General features: G+C 48.6%; 1 protein-coding gene across 1 annotated transcript; it reads right to left on the bottom strand.

Annotated features, from left to right (window-relative positions):
- Positions 1-2235: 2235 nt before the first annotated feature.
- Positions 2236-26163, bottom strand: LOC128970501 (ovotransferrin-like). The gene is made up of 24 exons (XM_054385730.1): positions 26080-26163; positions 23593-23756; positions 23295-23403; positions 21818-22009; positions 21494-21629; positions 21066-21121; positions 19563-19732; positions 19271-19457; positions 18048-18202; positions 17100-17193; positions 16506-16541; positions 15701-15859; positions 14065-14209; positions 12254-12318; positions 11484-11668; positions 10421-10607; positions 10217-10246; positions 7566-8003; positions 7335-7429; positions 6908-6985; positions 5590-5672; positions 5043-5179; positions 4124-4178; positions 2236-2996 (listed from the first exon to the last, which is right to left on the bottom strand). The coding sequence occupies exons 1-24, from the start codon at positions 26120-26122 to the stop codon at positions 2780-2782; spliced, it is 3216 nt and encodes a 1071-aa protein (XP_054241705.1). The 5' UTR covers positions 26123-26163; the 3' UTR covers positions 2236-2779.
- Positions 26164-27125: the final 962 nt, after the last annotated feature.

Below are 27125 nucleotides of genomic sequence, written 5' to 3' on the forward strand. Positions count from 1 at the left end.
AAAAATGCCCCAAATATCTGAGAGGCCAGTCATGAAGCATGCCCCAAACAAGCCTATGGCACACTGACTTGAGTACAGCCCCAGCTCAGTCATGATCCAGCAGAGGAGGCTGAGGCAACTCCATCCAGCTGTAAAGCTGCAGAACACTGTAGCCACTCCCCCCCAGAGCAGGCTAAGTGGTCTGTGACTTAAACCATGAGAGTCATGCACAGCAGCACTGCAGCTGGCTTGAGTTTTCCAGTGCACCTGAGACAATTGCTTTTTCTGGGTGGTGGCTTGGGGTTTTTTCCTATGTGATTACTGGAGCAGGCTGCCCAGAAAGCTTGTGGAGTCTCCTTCTCTGGAGACTTTTAAACCCCACCTGGATGCATTCCTGTGTGACCTATTCTGGGTGGTCCTGCTCTGGCAGAGGGGTTGGACTTCATGATCTTCCAAGGTCCCTTCCAACCTCTAACATTCTGTGATTAAGTCCTTATCATTCAGACTAAGGAGTAAATATGCATCCATAAAAAACCCACAACCCCCAAAGCCCTGTGTGTGGAGGAAGAATTGGGTTTTTTTTTTATGAGATCTGGCCACCAAGCTGGAAGGCTGACCTTAAGTGTCAAGTGTGTTAAGCAGAAGCAAAGAGATGACACCACTGAGAAAGAGGCCAATACAGACAGACTTGAGAAGAAACATTTAAGCAAACAAATAAAAAATTAAGGAATACTTTTAATAACTTCAAACCAACCACAGCCTCATGCTACCTTTCCCCCTTACCACAGGAGGCTGGTGCTTGGCCTCTGCTTTTCAAGGAGACCAATCTTTGCAAGCAGAGTAACTACCCAAAGACACAACAGTATTCTCACTTCAGCATTACAGATTCAAAGCAGGCAGCCTAGCAAAGATCTTCAGCTAGAGGAGTTCAAAGCATGACAAACATGTGGCAACAATACTCTGGCTGCAGGAAAATATGTAACATACTTCACCACAACTCCTGCATGGATAGTAGAAGTGTCACTGGGTTCACCAGACTAGAAATGCAAGGCCCAGCTTCATTACAACAGGCACAGGTCTTTGCTAAGGACTATTCTTGCTCTTCCCAACAGTACTAACACTTGGCAATGCTACAGGGGGACAGAGGATATGCCCACACAGAAAGAAAAAACACAACAGATCAGCTGAGTGATGAAGGAAGCATCAAACCAGAGATGTCACCAGGAGCTGGCCACTCCATCCCACCCTGAAACAAAAGGGGAAGCAACAAAAACCAATGAGAAATATCAATGCTTACAGGCCTTTGCAATATGCAGTGTGGAGAGCAATCACCCTGGCACAGGTGCTGCACACCCTATCAGAGCAAAAAGCTCTTGTGAAGCTGCTTGACAGGGCAACTGTGTTTTAAGGCTGCTCACAAAGGAGAAGCTGAATGCATAGCACCAGGGTCATGCCTCCCACATGACAAACATGAATGCTGCTGGAAGATCTTGCTTTGGATAACCAATGCTCCATGCCACACCATGGGGAGGAGGAGAGCAAATGTGCCTTGGACAGTTCAGAAATATGCTGAATCACTGCCCTTCAATACTCCAAGCAGCCTACTGAGCCACTGAGATAGCTCCAACAACAGGCATCCTTTTCATCCTCACTGCAAGTCTAATAGTTGAGCTCACACAGGCAGTGGAAACTTTGGCTTCAAACACCACAAACCAATGAGAACAAACTGTGAAAAATCTCACACTTCTTTCCCCTCTTCATTGAGCATCTTCCTCTAGAGGAGGAATCACACAAATGTACCAGCAGCTCCTTGACCTTCCCTCTCATTCTGCCACAACTGCTGGCTAATTACAAAAAAGAAAAAAAAAAATAACCTTACTGTGGTGACTGGAGCAGGAGACAAGGACTGCACAGCAAACACCTGCCACGCTAGACTTCCCATGTAATGTTGCTACAACCCAAAAATGTGCCTGCCTCACAGTTTCAAGCTAAGGCCCTCCTAAAACTCTGCCACTTGGAGAGTGCATACAAGGTCTATGAGAGAATAGCCTGAAATATGGGAAGGAGAAGCAGAGTAAAACAAAAAGAAAAACCTTCCCACCAACAGTGGGAATCACCCAAAGACACAGGCACTGCAGCTGGACACAGGCAGTGCACAGTGACCAAGGCAGGGCAGGCAGGCAGCCACCCCAGCCCCACAGACAGAATGCACAAATTTGGAAGAACTGGAAGGCAGGAGACACAGAGGAACACAGCTTTTTATACTTTCCTCAACGACTTCCCAACTGAGAGTTTGTGCACTTTGCCAAGGCAGCAGATGTGATGTGCACAGTGCTCCCAAGCAGTGAGAGGCTGTGGAAGGAAGTCCACATCACCAGTGACCAGTAGCTTCATGACACAACAGCACTGCAATGCTAAACCAGAATGTAGGCTCCAACCTAAAACTCACCTGGCAATGCACTCCTGCCTTACTTGCTTGGCAACTACCAAGTGAAAGCCAAAGACTAAGGAAACAGATTAAGCCCAGAGTGTGAGCATCCCAGAGGAAGACAAAAGAAGAGGGGAGGGGGGGAAAATTAAATGTTGCTTTGTGAACAGTCTGAGGAAGTCACACCAGCAATTGTGCCATGTTGCTCCCAAGCCCATGAGCAGTGGAGAAAAACACCACAATGCTAATTTCCATTTTAAGTTTCTACTTTCTACAGCAAGGTGAGATTTGAGTGCTTCCAACCATCTTGTTCCTTTCAGTCTTGTCCCTCAGCCTCCCCAGGTCTCTCCTTCCAGCCCTGCCCGTCTCCACTCAAGCGATCTTGGCCAGCCATTTCTCAAGGCCCTCAAAGTCAGCATCTCCCTCCTCTCCCTTGCTGCCCCGAGCACTGCACTCCACGAATTCCACCTTCATGGGTAGCTGGGAGAAGTCAAAATCCTTGCCCTTCTTCCCCAACTGGGCAGGGGCCCCAGTGGCTGAGCCATCCAGGCTGGTAGGGGCTGCAGAGCGTGTCACTCGTAAGGTATTGCTGCAGACAGAGAAGGGAAAGGGTCAAGAACTGTGAACAAAGTGAAGGTTACCTACAACACAGCTGCTGAGGTGTTTCAGACTCAGATCTGTCAACAGGACACCAGCTACTCCAATAACAGAAGGCCCCACTGCTGTCCTGCAAGGCACAGACAGAGGCAGGCACTTGGGCCACTTCTCCAAAATACCCACTGGAAGGCACAACTGAGGAGAGGCACAAAAGAGCAAGACAGACAGGAGGCCACTCAAGGAGAAGGTGCTTGAACAGGTTGGGGTCTGTAACAAACAGCAAGAGCCAAGCAATGATGTTCTCACTTGAGCTTCCCCAACAGCCCCATGGCAGACACCAGCCACCAGGAATGACACTCGACAGCCCACAGTGCTCAGGATCAGCACCACTTGAACAGGCTGACTGGGAAGAGCCACCTGTGACAGCAGGGACTCAACCCACTGCCACTCGAGTGTACCAAACACCTTTGGGGATTTAGAGGGGGGTGGAGTCTCCCCACTGCTCCTGAGTGCAATGCTTGTCCAAGGACCAGGCTGCAATGACACTGCTGCTCCTGCCTTTCAGCAACAGATCATGCATTTGTCTTCCCAGGTTAATTTCCTTTCTGGGGGGAGTGGAACAGAGCCAACACAGGGTCCCAAACAGGCTCCTGCAATGCCTGTTGGCAGGCCAGGAAAACCAGACACACTCTCTCCCCAGCTCTCCAGCTTTGCACACCAAGTCCTTTTGCATCAGGAGAGCCCTTCCAAAAACCTTATGCCAGTAGAACTGAGTAGAGCTACTGATACCTTCACACCACTCACAGAGTGTGAGGAAAATATCTGGAAGCCAATCCTGACTGTATCCCAGAGAGGGCAGCACTCTGGACTATGGGAATATCACTTAGCTTAGGGATGGCAGCTTTCAGAAAAGGACTGGGTTGCTGTTTCTCCAACCCACAGCTTCTAGGAGGCAACACACTGTGCCTACTGCTTTTTTGCACACTTTAGCAAGGAGCAATCTTCTCTCATCCCAGTTACACCTACAGAGACAAAACAGGCTGCTCTTTTTCTGCTTAGGTGTGGCTCAAGGGAACTCCTTGAGCACTGAGGTAAGAGAAAGAAGAGTTTCATACTTACAGCTCTTTCTCCAGCTGCTGCTGAATTAGTTTTGCTGATTTTGCCATTGTGACATCTAGAGAAAGAAAAGAAAAGGAAATTAGCTTTTTGGTTTTATGTCAGAATTCACAAGCTGGTTCCTCCCCCACACAGGTACAGAAAGACCTGTTCATACTGTGCAGTCTCAAGAGTCAGCAGGACAATGATGGCTGTGTCTGTGCTAGGAGAAGAGATGCTGGAGCTTTGGGTTTGCAGATGTGAATGGAAGCAACCCAAGAGTCTGATCTAACATAAGGAATTAATTTTATCTTGCTGGCCAGTAAGTTGCTTCAAACTGAGGATGGGGTTTCATGTCCTGCTCACAAGGCCCAGCACTCTCTTATGTCCTGGCATTAGAGCTCAAAACAGCATTTTTCAACCTGTGGCATGTGAAGCCATGAATGCCTCAGGCAGCTCTTGAAGAAATACACAAAAGAAGTTAAGAAAAATTAATCTGATACTGCTCAAAAGCTTTGGTTTGTTACACTGTCAAAGTTGTAGGGATTTGAAAATGTAGTCCCTTCCAGTAACTAGACGTTCCTGCCAGTCCAACCAAGAGAAAACATTTCATTTTGGCAGCCAAATGGCTGTCTGATTTTGACAATAAAGCTACCAAGTGTGTACAGAGAGTTCATTATGCTGAAGTTGATCCTATTTTTGACAAGCAGAAAGCCACCTACCTTACTTAAGGCCATCTAAAAAGCCTTCCATATGGTGCTTCTCTTCAAAGCTATCAGACACACCTGATCTGAGAATTCTTCCACTCTCTGATATAAATGTTCAAGTTTAAAACTAAGTTCAAGTCTTTGTTTTGCTGAAACCCCGACTCCTAAGAAATTCAGCATCCAGGGCATGCACCCCTATCACTCAAGAGCCAAACCCCATGTCCAGCCCACAATACCTTGTTTATTGCAAGCAATCAGCAGGGCTGGTGCATTTTTGAGCACGGTGCTATCAACCAGGACCTGGTACAGGAACTCTGCCACATCCTTCACCTCCCGCTGGAAGGCCACACTGTCCACCACAAACACGATGGCTCTGAAGGAGAGAGGAAAGAACATGTGCTGGGCCTGAAGCTCTGCAACCATCTTCCCCTAGGCTAACACCTACCTCCACAACTCATCTCATCCAACACAAGAGCACGACAGTATGTGTTGGCTGCAACATAGCCCAAGCCCAGCCCAAGCAGGACACCTTTCCCTCTCTGCCCTGTGAATATACTACATCCCTGTACTCCTCCCTGCTATAGCTACTTTACCTCCTGATGCACTAACAACTCAGGTAAGCAGAACAGTAACTAACCCCTGCTATCCAATGGCAGAGCTGACTCTCAGGACACCACCAGTCAATTCAGTCTAGCTCACAGCATCCCCAGCGCTACCCTTTGGTTCATCCCTTTTCAAAATATCACCTGCCCCCTTCTCCCCTGCCAACCTCCTCCAAGTTACCTGGCTGCAGCCTTGAACCTCTCCAAGAACTGAAGCCGCAAACTCTCATGGCCTGGAAGGTCGATTAAGGTCACATTAGCACTCTGGGAACAGAAGTGAAAAGGTATTAGTAACACCTAGTCTGTGGGTACATGTGCTCAGGGACTGGGTGAAAACAGACTGATACTGGATTCCAGTTAGCCTGGTGCTAAAGCAGCACAGGGCAAGGCAATCTCCATACAGGGCAGAAATATGTTAATTCTCCTCAAGGTGCAGTCTCTCCACCAGCCCAAACAATTCTGACAGGCAAAAGAAATGCCGAGGAACAACATTAATGGCCAGGACTCACTATGAAAGGCAACACCACCAGCAAACCACCCAACAGAGCTGAGAAGAGAAAGCGTGACTGCAGAGAAAAGAGAATGTTAACTCTTTCTCACCCACAGTACCACCCCCTACAGCTACCATACACACAGTGCAAGTGACAAAGCTTCATTAACTACCTTCATCTCAGAAGAGCAGCAAATTTACACAGCAAGTACAGCCACCTCTGCACAGCAAAACCAGGAACTCCTGTCCTGCAAGTCCTTCATACATAATACTAATCTCTGAAGCAAGTTATCCATTCACACACACATTCTAGCCAACTGCAAGTCTACCTAAATACACAAAACTTTGCCGGAATAACACAAAAATGGCCTTGCAAGGGACTTTTCCTTTCCACAAGCTGCCAGCCAGGGAAAGCAGTGACGTTACAGAGAACAAATGCTTCTCACACTCCTGCTTGAGATGTGGTCGAGTAGGGCCACGTCACTGTTCTCAAGCAGATCAACATCCCCTCCCAGCTTAGTGCTGTCTCCAGTCTTGCTGAGTATGCCTTGATCCCTCATTCAGATCATTGATACAGACATTAAAGAGAACTGGCTCCAAAACTGAGCCCTGGGGAAGGCCACTTGTGACCAATTACACTTGTAAAAGCAGCTCCTTTTGCTCTTCTATTGAAAAATTACCACATGCTGCCTGCCTTTCAAGACTTAACATACAGACGTGGTTTTCAGTCAAAAAGGCTTCACAATTCAATAAGCAAAAAAAAAAAAAAGAACCTATGGAGAGGAGTAGTCCCTAATACCACCCAGAATTCTTCTACTTTCTTAGTGTGTGTTCCCTAGAAAACTCTATCCTATGCTCAGACCAAACTTGGGACTGATTTCAAGCTGAGAAGACTGTACAGCACAAAAAGCATCAAGCCAGGTTTAGCACAGGGAGCAGAAAAACAAATCCAGCTGGTACTAGCTGTAGCAATCATGCACAAGTTACAGTGGAAAACCTGCCTGCTCACCTTGTCATTGCTGGCTCTGTATACTGCAGAGCTGTCAGTGATGGAAGTCTGGGTATCACGGTATTTGCCCGTCAACAGCTGCACAAAAAAAGGGTCATTTTCAGAAAAAGGCAGCTGGAAGAGCACTAGCATCCTGCTTCATCTGCTCACACTGTCCGATTTCAGGAGTTTTTTTTCCCCCAAGGAATTCAGAAAATGCTCATTATGGGGAAAAATAAAATAAAATAAATCTCTTAATATATTGCTTCTCCGCATTACTAAAACAAGAAAAAAGCGTGCCCGCAAATGCTCCACAGCACCAGCAGCTTCGCCTCTGTAGGAGAGGACGCCAGGCGCTGACGGGGCGCCTGCAGCCGGCAGCTTCCCCGCCCGGGGCTCCGACCGTGGCCGCTACGAGCCCCCACCCCCGGCCCGGCTCCCCACTCACCCGCGCGAAAAGCAACGTCTTCCCCGCGTCGCAGAGGCCCAGCAGCAACACGGCCTTCCGGCTGCTCCTCCTGCCCTGCACGAACCTCCAGATCACTGCGGGAGAGAGGAGGGACCACCTGAGCCCGGCGCTGCCGGCACCGGCGCCCCTCTGCCCGTGCGGCCGGGCGGGTCGGTGCTCCCCAGCCGGACCCCAAGGCGCGACACGGATGCCCCGCGGGCCGCGACTCACAGAGCGTGACGACGACGGCGAGCAGCGCCAGAAGGACGGAGAGCACGGTGGGGTCAGACGCCCGCAGCAGAGCCTCCAGGTGGGGCTCCAGCCCGGCCGCCATTGCCTCCACGCCACACGTCGCCGTACGCCGCACTTCCGGCCCCGCGCCCTGCCGGGAAAGGAGCGGAGCGGGCAAGGGCTGCCGGGGGGCGAGGCCGCCGGCGCTCACGGGAGTCGTAGTTCCGCGGGGCACGGGGGTGGCGGCTCGCAGGAAGTGGGAGGCGGACGAGGGGGAGTGGGAGGCGGACGGGGGAGGGGGGGGGGGAGTGGGAGGTGGACGCGTGGGAGTGGGAGGGGAAGTGAGGTCGGGCGCAGGGCTCCGTGGGTTGGTCTGGCGGTGAAGGAGCTGGGTACCTTTGTCGTACGGGGGTGTGTAAGGCACGGCACAGCAAGGCGCTGGGGACGGTGAGAGGCTGCTGCGGCCAGGGCTGGGCTCCCCGGTTCCAGAGAGACAGGGTGCGTGTTCGAATCACGTTGGGGATCACCATTATAATTGTATCAGCCGTGTTCTTCTCACAGGCTGCGTGTTACGGTGTTTCCAGGTGACGCCAAGACGAGAAGACTTTCCCTGTGAAAGGCAAAAGCATTTATTCCCCGTATAAGCAAAGCACTAAGCAAAAGCTGAAGCATAAACCAAAGGCAAAAGCCAAAGCCTAAAGCCAAAGCCTCCTACTGTGTTACATAGTCAACTTACATACTTTTCTAATACAGAGCTGTCACATCCCAACTGGCTATCCTTTCACTGACATAGGTCCAAGCAGAGCATACAATAGGTTAATACTGACAAACAAGCTTCTCAACATATTCAGTCAACTTCCGCCTACTCTTTCTCTTCAGTAACAAGGTGTTTACATTCTTTCTAACTCAAAGATGAAACAGCCTTCTCAAAAGTTGTTAAAGGTTGGTATCTTCCTACAACAGGGAACTACTGGAGAGAGTCCAGCAGAGGCTATGAAGATGCTGAGGGGACTGGAGCATCTCTGTGAGGATGGATGGCTGAAACCTGGGGCTGTTTAGCCTGGTGAAGAGCAGTCTGAGAGAGAATCTTCTCAATGTTCAGCAAGAGCTAAAGGGCCTGTTGCAGGCAAGAGGATGGGGGCCAGGCTCAGTTGCACCCAGTGACAGGGCAAGGTGCAATGGGCACAAACTGGAACACAGGAGGTTTCACTTAAGGAGAAATCTCTTTCCTGTGAGGGTGCCAGAACCTTGGAGCAGGCTGCCCAGAGAGGTTGTGGAATCTCCTCTGGAGACTTTCAGAACCTGCCTGGGCATTATGGTCATGGGCAACCTGCTTTGGGTGATCCTGCTTTCACAGGGTGGGTGGACTAGATGATCTCCAGAGGTCTCTTTTATCCCTACTATTCTGTGGTTCTGTGAAATCTATGGAGGTGCAGGAAGTGATTTCCCCCCTCAACTTAGCACCAGGTCCTTAGTTTGACACACAAAACATTTTGAGATTTCTGACCATATCTAGGTACTGTGTCTGGTTTTAGATGCTCTGATTCAAGCAAGATGTCCATGAATGATAGCCTACTTGGAAGAGAGCCACCAAGATGGGCAAGGGGCTGGAGACTATGGAGTGAGGCTGTGGGACCAGGATTTGTTGATCTTGGAGAACAGGTGGTCACCTTTGTACCAGGCATCAGGAAGACAGAGCCAGGCTTTTCACGGTGGTTTCCCTCAAAGCTGGAATATCTTACCATCTTTCTGCCTTCAGCAGCTCCTTCATGCCTGCCCTGACCGCAGGACTGGGACACGCTGGATAACCCTAGATCCTGCTCCAGTGAAGCAGAGAGCCTCAGCAGATGTTTGTGTCTTGCCTTTTTATTTTCACTGTGGATCAGAGCCAGGCTGCCCACTTACAGGTTTGTTTTCAGGTCAGCAGCACATTGGACAAAACTACCAAAACACACGTTTCTAAGTAAGTCCTAGATGTTTTTTTTTTCTTTTCAGAAAGGAAGTCTAACCCTGTACTCTCCCCATCAATACACTTACACATGTTCTAAAAGTACTGCCTAGCAGAAACTGCTTCCAGCCACATCATCTTACAACCACTGTATTTTTTTCTCTTGTTTTGGTTTTTATCCTTCTCCACCCTTCCTTGACAAACACAGCAAGAGCCTGTGTCCCAACCACGCTGGGCAGCTGTCATCTTCTGGGTAATTAATGGGATAACCTGGGTGAAGCTAAAGCACAGAGAATACAAAACATCTGCTGATTAGGCTCTAGGGCACATTTAATTCATTTTGCTTTGGCAAACGTTGAAACAAATTTCTCTAAGGGTCAGCAGTAGCCTGAAGTGGCAATGGCCTCATTGGTATCTGGCACTGTCCCATAGGGAGAGGTACGGAGGAAGGAATGGGCGTAAGGAGCATTTTGAAGAATCTCAGGACACCCATTTAGATTTGAGATTTTATTTCTTGCTGTGATAGCAGTAGAGAACAGTAAAGTCTCAGACATCCACTTTCAGAGTGATGAGGAAGGGCAGGAAAAGCAGTGAAGGCAGAGGGCCCTCTGTGGGTCGGTGTTTGGTGCTGAGGGCACAAGAGGAGTCATGGCTTGAGGTTTCCTTCCCCTCCAGCAAGGGTCCTTCCCATCTCACTACTTGCCCCCAAGGAAGGTGCACACCTGGAGGAGATCTGAAAAGGAAAAGGGCAAGGAAAAGTTAAAATCCTACCTTTAAACACTCCAGTCCCACCAGCACACATCCAGCCACACCAGCAATGTAATTGTGTGGAAATGTCATCTTGCCACAGAAAAGTGTGCCTGGGAGACTGAGAAGAGCAATTCATGGACTTGTCCTGGGCTTTTACCTGATGGATTGCAAGTATTGAGGCTAGCAACTGAAGAATAGTATTTATCTCCAAGGAATTCCTTGTATGTTATTCCATCACGGAGTCTGACCAGACACTTGGTCAAGTCTTTAAAGAGAAGGTCCTTGGTTTGAGACTCGAACATCTTGAACTTGTCTTTTGCCACTCCTTTTGTTCCAAAGAGTTTCTGAAATAAAGGCAGAAAGAGGGAAGTGTATGGAAAAAGTAGGAAGCTGGCAAGATCCAGCTCCTACAAGCCTAGCTCTTAGTCCTAGTCCTTCACCATTACTTTGGGAAGCCCCCAGCCAAGCTCCAGCAATTTAGGATTGTATCTTCTGTCCAGCTGGTTAAATGAAGGATATTTCAGTTGTAGCACAACTGTCAAAGCAATTTTCTTTCCATTTCAGAGTCACGACATGCAGAGACCATCGTTGGATGCTGCTAGCAGGTCCTATGCCTGGGCCATGGGTTGAAAGCAAAAGCAGCTGACTTCCCACTGCCCACCAGCAGACCCTGATGGTGGAGCAATATTAACGTTTCCAGTGTAAAATCCAACAGAGCTGGTTGAACCTGGCTACCTTTACAGCAGCAGCTGTCAGATGTGTGTGTGCAGGGCAGCTCCTGTCCCACAGGGCTGTGCCTGACCCAGCCTCCTCAGAGGAGTTTCTGAAACATACCTGGGACACAGCCCAAGCAGTACAGTGTGACAACAGCAGCCACTACAATTGGGCTGTTACCTGTAGGTGTATTTGCTAAATGAACATATAAATACACATATCTTTAGCAAATACATGTATATCTGTACTATATATATATGTATCATGAAAATATATATACACACAAATAGTGCTAAAAATACACTAAAGCAGCAGAGGAGGAAGCAGCTTGGATGGGATGGAGGAAGCAGGAGGCTGAGGGACAGTGCTGTCACCCCATATCGCTAGGTTAAAACCTTCCAGGTTGCACTGAGTAGAGGAAACTCAGAGCATCATTGCTCTAAAGATGCAAACATGTCACATAAAACCAACCCTGGAAGATGTCTTCCACTGTCAGTCCTACTAACCTCTTGTCTCTCCAGCAGCTCACGGATTTTGTTTGCTTTCTCAGGACGTGTGATGACAGCATGGGTAGGAACTTTGGCCAGGTGGCAGTCCCTGTAAGCCATGACATTTTGCCGGCGCCCATCAGTGCAAAGCAACTCAAAATCTTCCATTTTCAGATCTTTGGCCCACTCTTCTTTATTTCTGCCTTTAAGAAAAAATGGTTTGGAGATTCAGAGGCCTCATTTAGCAGAAGAACACCAGCCTCACGACACCCAAGCAAGGTGTTTGTCCCTGCCTGCATGTACAGTGACACCTGGAGTCTTGGCAGGTACAAAGGAGGCCATAAGTAAAACTCAGGAAAAGTCAATGGGATGAGTCTCAGAGCAGGCAGGGAGATTTAGTTACACCTCCTTTCTTGCCTTCTTTCCCACATACTTGGAAAACTTCAGCTGCTGCCTTCAGAAATGTGGTCTGAACATTTTCAGGCAAGTGGGGAGCTAGAGTGCTGAGCAAAGGTGTCAAGGCAGAATTCTGTGGCTAATGGACTGCCTGAATAATTGTGCAGCTGAAATTAAATGACAGTTTGCGGGAAAGAGGGAAAGTGTCCCTGCAGAAATGCCTGGGAAGAGCCACCCTGGGCAGAAGGCATTTGGATTCTGCTTCTGCAGGAGGAGTGAGACTGACAGGTTGAGCAGGTAAAGCTGCTGTCACCTTCTGCGACAGGAACAAGACTAATGCAGACAGGGGAAGGCAGCCCTGCCAAGAGCCATGCATCAGCTTAACCACCTACCATCAGTGTTTTCCTCCACGATTGAATGCTTAATAAAGGCCACATCACCCCGCTCCACCAGACACCTGGGAAGTACAAAGAAAGGCAACTGAATCCTGACCCTTTCCCACAGATTTGATTCTGACCTGTCTTATTTTGTAAAATTCATCTTCAGGGAGCCCTGCCACAGATATTTTAAGGATATCTGAAACATAGTCTTTTCATGCATTCTGGGGAAAAAAAACACCAAAAGTGCATCCTCCTCACATGATAAGTAGGGAATTTATTTTACTGCCAGAAAGAAGCAGCTTGGGTAGGTTCAGCATTTGCTTTGTTTTCTTCAAGGCCTGCCTGCATGTTAGCAGCTTTGTAAGAACACTAACTTGCACCAAAAGGACTGCAAATTCTGAAGTAGAGTCTCTTTGCTAACAGATGTAAATGAGGTAAGATTCATGCCCATTATGAATTACTTAGACTTGAGCTGATACTGAGCAGGTGCAGAAGCGATGCGCTGGGGCTGGCCTTTGGTTTCTGCAGTTTTGAGAGGATAGCTCAGTTTAACTAAGGCAAGCAGCCTTTATAACAGGGAGTGTCTAGTGGCAGCATTCTTTGCAGGTCCCCATCTTTTAATACTCCTTATTTATGTTAAAATTCTAGCACTGCTGTCATTGTAGGAGGTCTGCCCAAAACACATGTGTCTCTCCAGGTTTACCTGGAGGCACCACAGAATCACAGAATGTTAGGGGTTGAAAGACACCTGCAGATATTATCAAGTCCAACCCCCTGTCAAAGCAGGATCACCTAGGGCAAGTCACACAGGAATGCATCCAGGAAGATTTTGAAAGTCTCCAGAGAAGGAGGCTCCACAGCCCCTCTGGGCAGCCTGCTCCAGGGTTCTGTCACCCTCAGCATAAAGAAACATCTCATGTTGAGGTGGAACCTCCTGTGTTCCAGCTTGTACCTATTGTTCCTTGTCCTATCACTGGGCACCACCAAAAAGAGCCTGGCACCTTCATCTTGTCACCCACTCCTCAGATACTTGTAGACATTCATAAGATCCTTTCTTAGCCTTCTCCAGACTAAACAGCCCCAGGCCTCTCAGTCTTTCTTTATAGGAGAGATGTTCAAGTCCCCCAATCATCCTTGTAGCCTCCATTGGACTCTCTTCAGCAGATTCCTGTCTCTCTTGAATTGGGGAGCCCAGAACTGGACACAGTGTTCCAGACATGGTCTCACCAGGGCAGAGTAGAGGGGAAGGAGAACCACCCTAGACCTAGACCTAGAGACCAGGGTGCAAGTTTTACAGTATGGGAATTTTTTACATCATTTTGCAGGAAGCTGCATAAAGAAAAAATGTAAAGCTGGGTGTCAAGAGGGAGGGGACAGGCACTTCTGAGTTGCACCCTGTGATAGGACAAGCCCTAATGGATATAAACTACAGCACAGGAGGTTCCACCTCAACGTGAGGAGGAACTTCTTCACTGTGAGGGTCACAGAGCACTGGTACAGGCTCCCCAGAGAGGTTGTGGAGTCTCCTTCTCTGGAGACTTTCAAGACCCATCTTGATGCATTCCTGTGTGACCTGTGCTAGATTCTATGGTCCTGCTCTGGCAGGGGGGTTGGACTTGATGATCTTTGGAGGTCCCCTCCAACCCTTAACATCCTGTGATCCTGTGATGTATCTAACACTGCAGACATACAGACATTCAGCAGTGTAATGGAGAAAAAGCGGTCAGCAAGTCAGCATCAGATGAGGCTGTACTCCTTATGTGATCCACCCAGGAGCTCTGTGACTGGACCTTGAAAGCAGCCTGCATGCTTGCACCACCTACCGGAAAGCTCCAGTGTAGCCGTAGTATTTCTCATGGCTGTTGGCCACACACCTCTCAGGAGGGACCCCCTCTGAGCCTTTGCAGAGTTCACAGAGGCGGGAGTTAGGGGGAGACCCAGGAGCACAGCCCTTACTGAAGTATTCATCTGAAGGCAGAAAGGGGGGGGGGAGGGGGGGAAGAAAGAAAAAAATCACTTTTCCTGCATTGCAAAGTTAGGTTTGCTTTTAATAACGCATTGTCACACTGGATTTGTATTAGGTGTCACTGGGAGCTGGAAACTGGCTGGGAGAAGGAACAGGATTCAAAGCACAGCAGAGCACATGCATCCAGTTTTCCCTATGAAACTTGCTGTGAGTGACGATGAAGCAGGTCTAAGGCTCAGCTGCAACAGGAAAAGTGGAAAAGGAGGAAAGCTTTTACTGCAAACTGTTCCCAGCTTACACAGACTCAGGCCAAGCCTCTGCAGTCTTCATCAGTCATCACAACTGCACCTGGCACCTCCAGAGACAGTGACTCCATCACTCCCTGGGCAGCCTGTTCCAGTGCCTGACCGCTCTTGCAGGAAAGAATTTTTTCCTAATATCCAACCTAAGCCTCCCCTGGTGCAACTTGAGGCCCTATCCTTTCATGCTATGGAGACCCTAAGTTTAAAACTAGTCTCTTCTTGTGGTTAGAGATCTCCTTTCAATGATTATTTGCTTATTTTGCCTCTTACAAGGAGAGGCTGAGAGTTCTAAGGCTGTTTAGCCTTGGAGAAGAGCAGACTGAGAGGGGATCTTCTCAATGTTGATCAACAGCAAAAGAGTGGAGGTCAAGAGGATGGGATTGGGCCCTCTTCAGTGGAGCCCAGTGACAGGACAAGGGGAAATGGGCACAAACTAGAACCCAGGAGGTTTCACTTGAACTTAAGAAGAAACATGTTTACTTTGAGGGTGCCAGAGCCCAGCACCAGGCTGCCCAGAGATGTTCTTTGAAGGCTTTCAGAACCTGTCTGGACATTAGCAGGGGTCTTGGACTAGATGATCTCTGAAGGCTGCTTCCAGACTCCACAACGTCTCTGGGCAGCCTGCTCCAGGGCTCCATCACACTCACAGCAAAGTTTTCTCCTTAAGTTCAAGTGAAACCTCCTGGGTTGTAGTCTGTACCTATTGTGCCTTGTCCTGTCACTGAGTGCCACTGAAAAGAGCCCAGCCCCATCCTCTTGACCTCCACCCTTCAGCTATTGATCAACACTGAGAAGATGAAGATCCCCTCCCAGTCTGCTCTTCTCCAGGCTAAACAGCCCCAGGTCTCTCAGACTCTCCTTGTAAAAGCTAAATTATGCCTATAATTATGAAAAGGAAATCTCTAACCACAAGGTTCCTTTCTGGGACTGCCCCACAGGACAGGGAAGAGACATGAAAAGAAGGCATAGCACCCCCCCGAGCAGGGGACATGCAGTATCTTGCTTTAAAGCTCAGTTACCAACAACCTAAAGCTTTGCTTAGTGAAATCTGAAGTAACAGAATCTTCTCAATCTCCAGCTCCAGGTGGGAATCTTTGAGGCACAAGAAACTTTGACCATCAGATGAGGATGGGAAAACATTTTTGCAAGCAGGTTCCCAGCTGGAAGAAAGGGATGCAAAACTCAACTCACCGAAATTGCAGCTCCCTGTCATGTTGTGAATCAAGCCCATAGGAATGTTCCAGCCAGCAGTTCTCCCCACAGCAGTATGGCATGACTTCTTGCCCTGCAGGTTCTTCCAGGTGATACCACTGTCAGATTTCTTCACAACAGCCACAGCAAAGTAGGATGCTTTCAGAAGATAAAATCAAAGGAGAATTAATCTGAAGACCCCACTCTACTCCCTCAGGACAGCACTGGCTCCACTTGGGAGAGGACACATCTGAACAACGTAGGAGAAATGCTTTGCACTTGTAAATGATTTGGCAGGCAGTGACAATGGAAGAGTTTGCAGATGTTATGCCTCTACTCCCCTTATGCTCCTGGAAAATTATTATCCCTGACATCTTCCCATCCCCCAAAACTCTAAACAGTTGGGTATGCAAGAAGGCTATAGCAAGACATACATAATGATTTCTTAGCTCCTCTTTAGCAAAGGGCAAAACCCTTCCCTCCTTTCCCTCTTTCCATTTCCACAAAGAACAATTCCCTTATGCTACAACCCAGACCCTCTTTCCCTTGACACAGTTATGGTGTGACTGTGCTCCAGAGAGCAGCGGCTAGGCATAAATCTCTGCCGCTGCCCTGTGCTGTGCCTTGATATCTACTTGTAGACCTGAACTTTCCATCTGACTCATAAATTTGTCTCACACATTTTTAATATCTATATTGGACACAGTGGATCTTTGTGTGGAGACTGCCCACTTATTCTCTACTCCCAATTGTGTTTTTTTTCTCCTTAGACTCCTCAGGGCTGCTGTCTGCCACCAGTAATTACCTGGTTCTCCATCTGCTTTGCTGCATTGACTGTAATCTGGGGGAGGGCAAAAAAAGAGAAGGTATTAGATAAAAGATATGGCAAATCCAAAAAAAAAAAAAAAAAAGGAAAAAAAGAAAAAAGCATTGATCTTACTAATTTCTGGAGAAACTCCATTCTAGAAGTAACTATTTCAGGTAGTACCTTGTGCATCAACAGAACAAAGCACAACCTCCATCTGCTCCTCTAAGCTTAAAGAACTGTTTTTACTGAGGCTGGTGCTGAAGGACAAGGACCTCATGATTAAACAGAAGTATCATAGAATTGTTTTGGTTGGAAAAGATCATTAAGATCATTGAGTCCAGCCATCAATGAACTTAAAGAAGAGAGATCTCAAAGAAGAGAGGAGCTGGAGGTCATTGTGCTCCTGTCTACTGACACCCACTCTCCCAAGGGAAGATGAGGTGTGCAGCAGTCAGCAGAGCTGTCTCAGAGTACCGTGGTGCAGGGTGCAGCACTGAGGCTGCTTTTTAGATTTCAGAATAAAACCAATGCTTTTGCACCAGCTCATTCCCCACTACCTGGACCCAGAAGGGCAGCCTGGGCTGTGCTTACCATCATAGTTTTCTCCCATCACTGGCACCAAGCCACACACCCCAGCAGTGTAGACAAAACCTCCGTCTACGCTGATAGCATCTGCTTCACCTTTCTGCAAGGAAACCAGTGCAGTGATGAAATGACCCTGTCTGTCCCCAGATCAATGCTTTTCAGGACTCAGCCTGTCACAGAAGCACTTGATGAAAAGCAGAAGTGCTTGGGGCCAAAGGCACATGCAAGGCCATCCCTGAGCATCTGGGCAGAAGTAGTGACACAGGGAGAGTTCTGAGATTATCACTCCTGTGCACTTGTAACCATGTCCAGCAGCAGCTCTCCACCCTAGGCAACCACTGCTCAGGCACAGCTCTCTCCTAGCCTGCATCCATGCCAAACAGATTTCCATAGCTCACCTGCCCTTACCAGTTTGGATTTTGTGCTGTCTTCATGATTCTCATCTAACCTTCTGCTCTGCCACCAGCATCCCTGTCTATGCTGGGAAACTGCTCCTCTTCTAAGCAGGCAACTGTTTTTCTCTGCATTTTACAAAAATTATATTTTACTTTCCTTTTCCAACCAAAAATCTGCTTCACACTGGAAAATTGCCTTTTCTTTAAGAAACCTCAAGAAAAAAAAAAAAAGAAGAACACTGCCCAATGAAATTGTTTGAAAAATGTTAATCAGTGAAAAACTAGTCAAGACTTTCCCCCTGTGGTGAGGTTGGGTTCTGCTCACTGGGATTTCTCAGGAGGCTCCCAGTATTGTATTTTAAAATCTAACCCCAGTCCCCCCATCTGTTACAGAATCACATAAAGGTGGGGGGGTTGGAGGGACCTCTGTAGATCATCTAGTCCAACCCCCCTACCAGAGCAGGATCACCCAGAGCAAGCCACACTGACGGCTGAAAGAAGCAAAGCTACCCACCACCTGAAAGGTTCAGAGGGCCAAGGAGAGGACAAAAAGCCCTACCATTATCTTAACAATGCAGTCATTGGTGTTGTCTGCCACGGTGCACTCCACATCCCCGTTGCTCATCACGCTCCAGAGGTCACACTTGACCTTCTCATTCTTGCCTACTGCACACCACCGGGTCTTGTTTTCTCTGCGGCTGGAGCTCAGATCATCTGCACAAACAGCAGAGGGAGGATGAGCCTGGAGCCCTGCTGAACAATACAGCCACAAACAGGCTACAAACAAGCTACTTGCTGGGCATGTGGGACTCAGCTGTGAAACCATCTGTATACACAAACCTGCTGCTGCCCAGGGTGAGATGTTCTGGTTTAATAAGCCCTGGGCTGTCAGGAGAAGTAATGATTCTTAAGGTGGAGGATGCTCAAAAATCAACTTAGGGGTCAGACAAGAGAATTTCTGCATAACCCAAGCCATTCATACAGACTTGTGTTAGCTAGAACATCACAACAGGTAGACCACCATGCCTTAATGGTGCTTGGTATTGCTGCCTGTAATATATTCTGTGTTTCTCCAGACCTCACAGCCCAGACAACCATGAGATTAAGACCAAGATGGAAAAAATACAACCTAGCCATGTCTCTGTGAGGTGGCTTTTGAATAATCTGTACTGATGCTGTGCTAAGTCCAACCATGCCCTTCCATAAACGCTACCACGTCTGAGCCCACCTTGGCAACTAAGCAACTCTGAGCAACTCCACATTTCAAGTATGTTTTGGAGGTCATTTGTGGGATGTTTGAGTCTCAGAAAAGCCAGACAGGACATCAGTAAAGGCTTGATGAGACTAGATGGAAATAGAGAACACCGTTTCCCTCAAGTGGCCAACACTGAACCTGGTGTCCCAGGATGTTCTGTCTTCTTGCATGCCAGAAATTGCTTTTCTAAGCAGGAGTGTTGACCATGCTGGATCTCTACCACCAACTGAATAACTGTGGGCAATTTTTTATTGTTGTAATTGTGGTGAAGGGACAATAGGTGGAATGTCTTAATTTTTCCACCCTTGTGGTTGTGGTGATGATGATTTGATTTTGGACCCAGCAAATTCCTGCTGCTGACGTAAGTGAGGGTTGTGAATATTGTGCCATTTTAATGGTAATACCTTCCAGAGGAACTATTTTGAAGAGAACACTGTGTTTGAAAAAAATCCTGTTCCTTTTGCCCAGATTTGCTGATCCCATCTCTTGCATACAGCTCACACTGTAGCATTTCATGTCCTGCCTACCTTCCTGAAGGCTCTGGATGGCATTGTAGTACTCATAGCCCAGGTAGAGCTGGGAATCCATCAGTGATGGGATACGTTTCAGCTGTACAGCAGAGTCTTTGAAAAGCAAGTCTTTGTGGCCTGGGTCCTTCTTGCCAGGTGGCCCAAAGAGGTGGAAGTTGCCTGTTGTGCCCACACCAAACTTTTCCTGCCACGAGGGAAAAATAATCAGCAAATGGTATATAGCAAAGCTCTTGGAAAGCTGAGAGAGCAAGTGAAGACAGAAGGGAAGGAAAGGAGAGCTTGACAATACCTGTGCTTTTGAGAGGAAGCTCCAGATGTCATCAATCTTGTTATCATCTCGAGCCACAACAGCGTGAGCAGGCACCCTGGCCCAGTGACAGGATCTGTAGTTGTCCACAGGCTGACGGCTGCCATCCAGACACAGAAGCTCGTAGTCATTCTTCTCCTCTGGGGCATTTTCTGGAGGAAGGGAGGAACCATGAGTTGCACCACAAGGAAAACAGACCAAAAAAAAAGCCCCAGTCTGGGGCAGCTTTGTGATGAATTCATATCTGCTGAAGCTCAGGGCAGAATTCCTTGCAGAAACCAGGTGGCACAGACCTCCTTTACAATGATGGTAGGGTCATGGTGGTCGTGGGAAGGCAATGCAGAAAGGAGAATACACATGCAGAGGTTATCTCTACCTCTCTCCCAATTAACTCATCAGTAAGAGGATTTCTGAGGCAGTAGTGCCTGGGCATCCAGACAGGCAAATGCATACAAATACAAACAGAGCCACACATGGCTTTTGAAGCCCAGCAGGTAGCCAATGTCAGGGCTGAAAACAGCCCAGGTTCCAGATCACTTGGTTACAGGAGAACTCAAGTGGGAAGGAACCTCTGAAGATCTCTGGTCCAAGCACCTGCTGAAAGCAAGGGCAGACCAGGTTGCTCCAGGTGGATTTTGAAAACCTCTGAGGCTGGAAAGTGCACAGCTGGCAACCTGCCCCACTATTTGACTGTCCTCAAGAGGAAAATAAATCCTCTTGTGTCTGGTCCAAATCTCTCTTGTTTCAGTTCATGATTATTGCTTCTCATCTTTCCACTATCCACCTTCTTAAAGATCTTGGCTCTACCCTCTTGCTAGCTTCCTTAGAGGTACAAGCAGGCTGCTCTGAGATGCCCCCCAAACCATCATTTCCCTAGACTGATCAAACCCACCCTGCTGAGCATCCCTTTGCAGGACAAGTGCTGCTGCCTCATGATCATCTCTGTGGCCTTCTACTGAGATCACTGAAGGTTCTGGGCATGCTAAGCCATCTTCTGAGAAGTCCGGTTACTGAACTCTTGCTGTGGGTTGAATTCCCTGCCCAGGTCCTCCTCTGGGCAGATGAGTGAGCAGAATTAACACAGAATTGCTCGCCCTGCACTTGCTGCAACAACATTGCAGCTGGCTCTGAAATCCAGCTGCCCAGAGAGGTTGTGTAGTCTCCATCTCTGGAGGCATTCCAAATCCACCTGGAAATGCTCCTGGGTGATTTGGGTGATTCTGCTCTAGCAGAAGGGGTGGACTGGATGATGTTCAGAGGTCCCTTCCAAAACTCTCAGAGAAGAAAAAGTGAACCTCACCCTAATCATATCTCTCAATAACAGTCCACATTGTGCAAAACCTGTTTCCAGAGATGAAAGGAGAAGATGTTTAGGGCCAGCCTGGAGTGGAATGAAAGCCTGCACAGGGTAGCCTAATCGCAAGATGGAATAGCAGTGAGGGGTTGGACTAGAAAAGAGATAAACAAATGATCTCACAGGCCTACCTTGGACAGTTGTGTGCTTCACAAAAGCCACATCTCCCTTACCATCCTTCAGACATCTGCAGGTGGGAGGAACAGAAGAGATGTTTAAAAAAAAAGCAGACATTGAGGACCCTATCTCACAGAATCAAAGCATGACAGGGGTTGGAAGGGACCTCTGCAGATCATCTAGTCCAAGCCCCCTGCTAAAGCAGGTTCACCCAGAGCAGGTTGCCAAGGATCACAACGTCCAGGTGGGTTTTTAAAGTGTCCAGAGAAGGTCACTTCACAACCTCTCTGAGCAGCCTGCTCCAGGACTCCAGCATGTGGACCTGGCACTTAGGGACACGGTTTAGTGCTGGTTCAAAGGTTGGACTGGATGATCTTTGAGGACTCTTCCAACCAGATACATCCTGTGATTCTGTGGCTTCCCCAAAGGACAAATGACTTACTGGAAAGCTCCAGAGTACCCGGAATAAGGTGCTGAGCGGGAGCATTTGCTTTTGGCATCTCCCTTGCACTGGCGGCACAGTTTTTGTTCACTGGTGGCACCAGGCACACAGCTGGCAGAGAAGAAGTTGGCCACCGCTACAGATGAGAAAGAAGCAATAGTTAGTCTAAAATTCACTTTTGCCAGGACCTGGAAGGGAGGGACTGCCCAAAGACTGTCAGTGGACGCTCCGTAAGCCATCCCTGAGCCCCCAGAGAAGATCAGGCAACGCCGTTTCTGCTGCACCACCACCCCCAGCTGAACATCAGCCTGCTTCCCACCTCACCTTGTTCAATGGAGCCTGAGTCTTTGCCCTCCCACTTGATGTCTCCCCTGTGAAGGAGTGTCCCAATGGGGATGTTCCAGCCAGCAGACCTGCCCAGGCCCGTGTGGCAGGAGGTCTTGCCCTGCAAGTTATTTATTGTGATGTCTGTTCCTTTCTTCACAACGGCCACAGCATAGTAGCTGGTTGTGGAGCCTACAATGCAGGAAAAAGTAGAGAAGAGCAATGAAAAAACAGGACTTGGGAACATTCCAAACCCTGCCAAAACCTCCGTTTCAGAGAATTATGTGCTGCACTTCTGAATAATTAGTAACTGTGCTTCAGCCCTTATGGCCTTCAGATTTACTTAGGGGTGAGCAACAGTGCCAACCAGTGCTGCTCACCACAAACTGGAACAGTAAGTGACCTGAAAATACCATCACACACTAAATGCTTTGCCCCTGAACTGACATTAGATGTGCCCATGGTTTTATGAGGATGCTTTCATAAGGCTTTTTGGCAAATCTTCTTTGGCAAGTCTTCTCTCAAGCACTGTTGCCCACAGAAGCACACGTGTAAGCCTTGCAAGACTGAAATCCTACGTTCAGTCTGTAAAATGTTACCTAGTCCTTTGCATGAAGAACATCTCTGAGGCTTAGGGGTGGTACAGACCACAGCCTTCCATTTAATACCTCTTTTCTTAGCTAGCATGTTAAGAATGACTCTGCCATGTAGCTTTGGTCCTGAATATTGTGGACCAACAGGCTGGGCTGCAGGGCAGCAGTCTAAAAGAGACTGGGAGGTTTGGGGTGTGGTAGGATTGCATGAGGGAAGACAGACAAAAATGGGGATATAGCATAAGTTTGGCTCCCAGGACAAAGATGGGAGACACAAAGTGTGGGGCAGAGACTAAGCATGGATGAAGCAGTGGAGATAACTCTCATCAGAAGAAATTGCTGCAGAGCAATTTTTTGTGCTGCTCTTCTGTGCATTGCCTGCACCTCGGTAATCTCAATTGAATGTTCCTCCACAAACACTGACAGCAGTGTTGCTGCCTCTTCAATTGTTCTTTTTTGCCTCTTGATGACTCTGCAGGAAGATAGACAGATTGTCTGTGCTATCTACCTTGCTGTTTTACCAGCATAGCTCAAGGTCACTGCAAGCAGAAATTCTCTGCCACCAGCATGATTTTTTATGCCATACTTATGGCATGATTTCTGCTCCTGGTGTTCTCCTTCCAGGGCCCCTGCATCATCACAGGATCAGTGACTATCATCACAACTATCATCAGAAACGGGGCACTGGTTCTGCCTCTTTCCATTGCAGTGACCTTATGGCCATGGGTGATGATTCACATTCTGGTGTAATGGAATCTGGAAGCCAGGGGCAATACCTCAGACACCCCAAAGAAATCCTGTGGAGGCTCTTCATGGAAAGGATGGACTTCGCACTATGAGTTTGTTACCAGCACTTGGCTTAAAAATATTGCATGCAAATGTACCTTCAGATTGTTCATAGACCTCAGCAACGATGGGCTTCAACTTGTAGGGGGCAAGGCCTGCCTCAAAAATGTGGCCACCATCCAGGCTAATGGCATCTGCCTCATTATTCTGAATAACAAAAAGATTTTGGTCAATAAACAAAGAGTGAGGACACACAAGGGAAAATTGGATCCTTGTTGGTGAGTCCTTCTCCACAGGGGGACCCCAGGTAACAACCAGTGACTCAAAAGAAACCCCAACCTTCTCCAGAGTGTGGTGACATCATCAGTGCCCAGCAGATATCCACTGCCCACTCACCGAAATGGCTTTTATGCAGTCGAGGTATGTTGCTTTCTGGAGGCAGCTCAATGCAACACTCTCTTGTTGCATGAGGTCCCTCAGACTATTGCATTTGATCTCTTCTGCTGAGGATATTGTGCACCATCTGATGTTTGTCTTGGGGGGAGCAGCAAAACACAGAGCTGTAGAAATAACCACAAAGTTATTGCTAAGAAATAACTAATGTCTTCTTAAGGAAGTCTCAGAAAGGATGAATCACAGCATCACAGATTGGTGGGGGTTGAAAGAGACCTCTGGAGCTCATCTAGACCAACCCTCCCACTGCTAATGCAGGTTCACCTAGAGCAGGTTGCACACCATGTCCGGGTGGGTTTTGAAAGTCTCCAGAGAAGGAGACTTCACAAAGTCTCCATGGTGCCTCCAGAAAGGCACTAAGTGAAGATAAAAGATATCTCTGTGCATATATGATCTCCAGTTCCCTGCAGTCCTGGCCTCAGGTGATGGCCAGGTGCAGGATCTTCCTTGCACATCCCCTAAGTCATGCAGAAAGGTCATCTTTGCCTGCCATGCACCTTCAAGACTACCTGGAGGATCATTCCTCTCCCTAGATAATGGATGTCCTTCCTAGCATTGTGATTCAAGTGACCTGAGCCCAGGGCAGCATCCACAGGATCAGGAGAACAAATCCACACATTCCAGCAGAAATCAAACTCAAGACTGCAAAAACAGAGAGGAAAGGTGATCCACTGAAGCAGAGGGAGAGCAGCTCTGACCTGGCCAGGCTATATTCAGTATGTTGCCACACATGACCTCCTTGGCAACTTGATCTCATATATTTAACTGTCCTCTGTACACCCAGTAACAGAAATGCCACAGCACCTCCACAGTCCTCTCTCCTAAGAGTCCGGAGCAGTAAATGCATCTGGCTAGCTGTTCTGGAAGCAAAGACCTCAGGTGGACACAGACTCACACCTCCTTCAGCAACCTAAACACTAGAAATGCTGGAAACTTGCAGTTGAACTATGTTGTGGGCAGCCTGCGCTGCACAATTCTTAACTGTGCCCCTTGCTGGAACAGACTCTCCAGAGAACTGGTTGAATCCCCCATCCCTGGAGGTGTTTCAAAGAGGCAGAGATGAGGGACATGGGCTAGGACCAGCCTTGGCAGAATTAGACCTGGTTGGATTTGATAACCTTGAAGGTCTCGGTCTTTTTCAACCAAAATGATACTGTGATTCTATGATTTTACAGACAAAAGAGTTGTGCAACTACTTGGTGTGTGCCCACGATTCTGTGGGCATCCATGGCTCACTCCTTCCTAATCCTTGATGGCACATTTCATTCAGCCATCTCCAGATTAATCTCTGCTCTTCCCATTTTCTCTTTCACCTCTGAGATATTCTTTTTTACTCAGTTTTTTGTGCCATGACCCTGCCAGCTGACACGTTCCCACCTTTCAGTGGAGATGCTGAATTTGGCCACAGGGAGAATCCTTAGCCTTAATTCCTACTGCTGCCACTTATTTCTTTCAAGTCTTCACTGCACAAAGCCATGGTCACCTTAATCAGGTGCTGCCAACCATCCTACTCTTGGCAGAAGCTGGACAAGGACATTCTGAGGGAGTCAGCAGCACAAGGGAGCACTTCCCTCCAGAGGCCAGTAGACACCACAACGCTTCATGGGGAATCAGAAGACAACTGGCTACTCTGAGAGAGGATCTCCTCTTTCCTTTACCAGGCAGTGGCCCCCAGGTCAGGTGTAGATGGCAGCAAGTTCCTTGCTGTGGCTACCTGCCCATTGCCTGCCAAAACTGTGAGCAGAGAGAAGAGGAGAGAAATAGTGACTGCAAGCAGGGCCAGCACAGTTCAGGCATGAAATGCAGAGGAGCCCAAGCAAAGTACAGCTGCAGCAGCATGATGGAGCAGAGCAGGAGCAGAGCCACAAGCACAGAATCACAGTCATAGAATTGTTCTGGACACAAAAGACCTTTAAGATCATCGAGTCTAACCACGAGGAGTCTGTCTTTATTTAAGCTCCATTTTATACGTACTGCCTTCAGGTTTAACCCAACACACACGCAGGCTTGGCAAGGTGGCCAAGTTTCTCCCCCTCCTCTTCCAGCACAGCAGTTGGCTGGAGGGTGATTTGTCCCCTTCAGAGCCTGTCCTGAGTAGTCCCCTCCCCAGCGATGGGTGCCCACAATCTCTTCTCCTTTCTGGTTCTGTGCTCAGCAGCTTGCTATGGGAAGCAGCAGTCCTCACTCCAGCCTCCCTGGGCTGGCCCAGGGAAAAAGCTGCTGTCATCAGGGCTCCAAAAACACCAATGTGGTTGAGAGAGACCCACAGCCATGAAAGCCAGCCTCACTCGATGTCCTGGCTTCTCCTGAACAAATGCCTGGATCTGGCACACACTGCAGCTCCAAACCAGCTGTGCCTCGAGGGACAGCCTGGTGTCCTGGGAGGTTTTGACTCTTCTTCACCCAAAACTGCTTTCAACAGGCACTTACCCACTATCCCGAAGGACAGCACAGCCGAGAGTATGAGTTTCATACTTGAGCAGGGAGTCGGGTGCCAGGGAGGGGTGTGCAGCAGCCTTGGTCACAGACCTTCCCCTCCAAGTCTGTGATGGCTCTGGAACCGCTTTCTGTCCCTTTTATAGAGCAGCAGCCCTGGCTCTGTTTGCAGAAGCAATGACCTAACACTGTTTGTCCTTCCTTGTTTCTCAATAGCTCCTAAATCGTCCCCCTCCCTGGATCAGCCCATTTTTAGGAAGCCGTTCGCTTTGGCAGGAGTCAGAGCGGGGTAAGGCGCTTTTCCTATTACAAGGGGCTTCAGATGGAAAATTCCCGAGTTGTGGCATGTGAATTCCCCGTAAGCCGACGCGCCACAGGAGAGGTTGTTTTCATTGTGCTGGCCACCCCCCGCCTCTCACAGCCTAATCTCAGAAAGTCCCTGCTGGATCCTGCCCTGAGTTTTGCATCTCTGCCAGTAACTGCCGCTGCAGCCCCGCCGCCTATCCGCTCCCCGGGGCTCTCCTGGCGACGGCGATGGGGCTGAACGGCAGCGCATGTTCCTCACGCACGGTCTGGCCAGCTCCTCCGGCAGGCAACGGGAGTCAGGAGCGCTGACCAGCCGCCTCAGTAAGTGCTCTGCAGCCAGACGGAAACATCACGCTGCACCCTTGTTCTGTTCTTGGGCTGAGCCTGGGAAGAAAGGCTGAGATTAGCAGTCATCCTCCTCCCCCTTTCTCTGCAGAACCTCTCCATCCGATTGTGTCCCCCCTGAGTTACCTCCCTGCAGCCAGGACATGGTTAGCTTTACAGAGGGCTGCTTTCATGGTGTTGTGCCAGGCTCGATGTTCCCATCTTTGCTACCTGCCACAAGACCAGCTTTAGGTTGAGATTGGCACGTTAATGACAGTCCCTGGACCACTTCAGCTAGCCCACAAGCCCTGGCAGCATCCCTAGACAGCAGTTGCTAGGGCTGGTCCACTCCCTGTGCCAACTCAACATAAGCCACAGGAGTAGGAAGCCATCAGTGAGGTCTGGCTTCC

This window comes from Indicator indicator, chromosome 13 (assembly GCF_027791375.1).
Source record: "Indicator indicator isolate 239-I01 chromosome 13, UM_Iind_1.1, whole genome shotgun sequence".
NCBI classification, from domain to species: domain Eukaryota; kingdom Metazoa; phylum Chordata; class Aves; order Piciformes; family Indicatoridae; genus Indicator; species Indicator indicator.

Coding starts and splice junctions, on each gene's coding strand:
- LOC128970501 (XM_054385730.1), bottom strand. CDS start 26,122: ATGAAACTCATACTCTCGGCTGTGCTGTCCTTCGGGATAGTGG. Junction 21,630..21,817: donor CTCAGGCTCCATTGAACAAG/GTGAGGTGGGAA, acceptor TCTCATCTGTAG/CGGTGGCCAACTTCTTCTCT. Junction 5,673..6,907: donor ACAGAGCCAGCAATGACAAG/GTGAGCAGGCAG, acceptor TTCTGTTCCCAG/AGTGCTAATGTGACCTTAAT.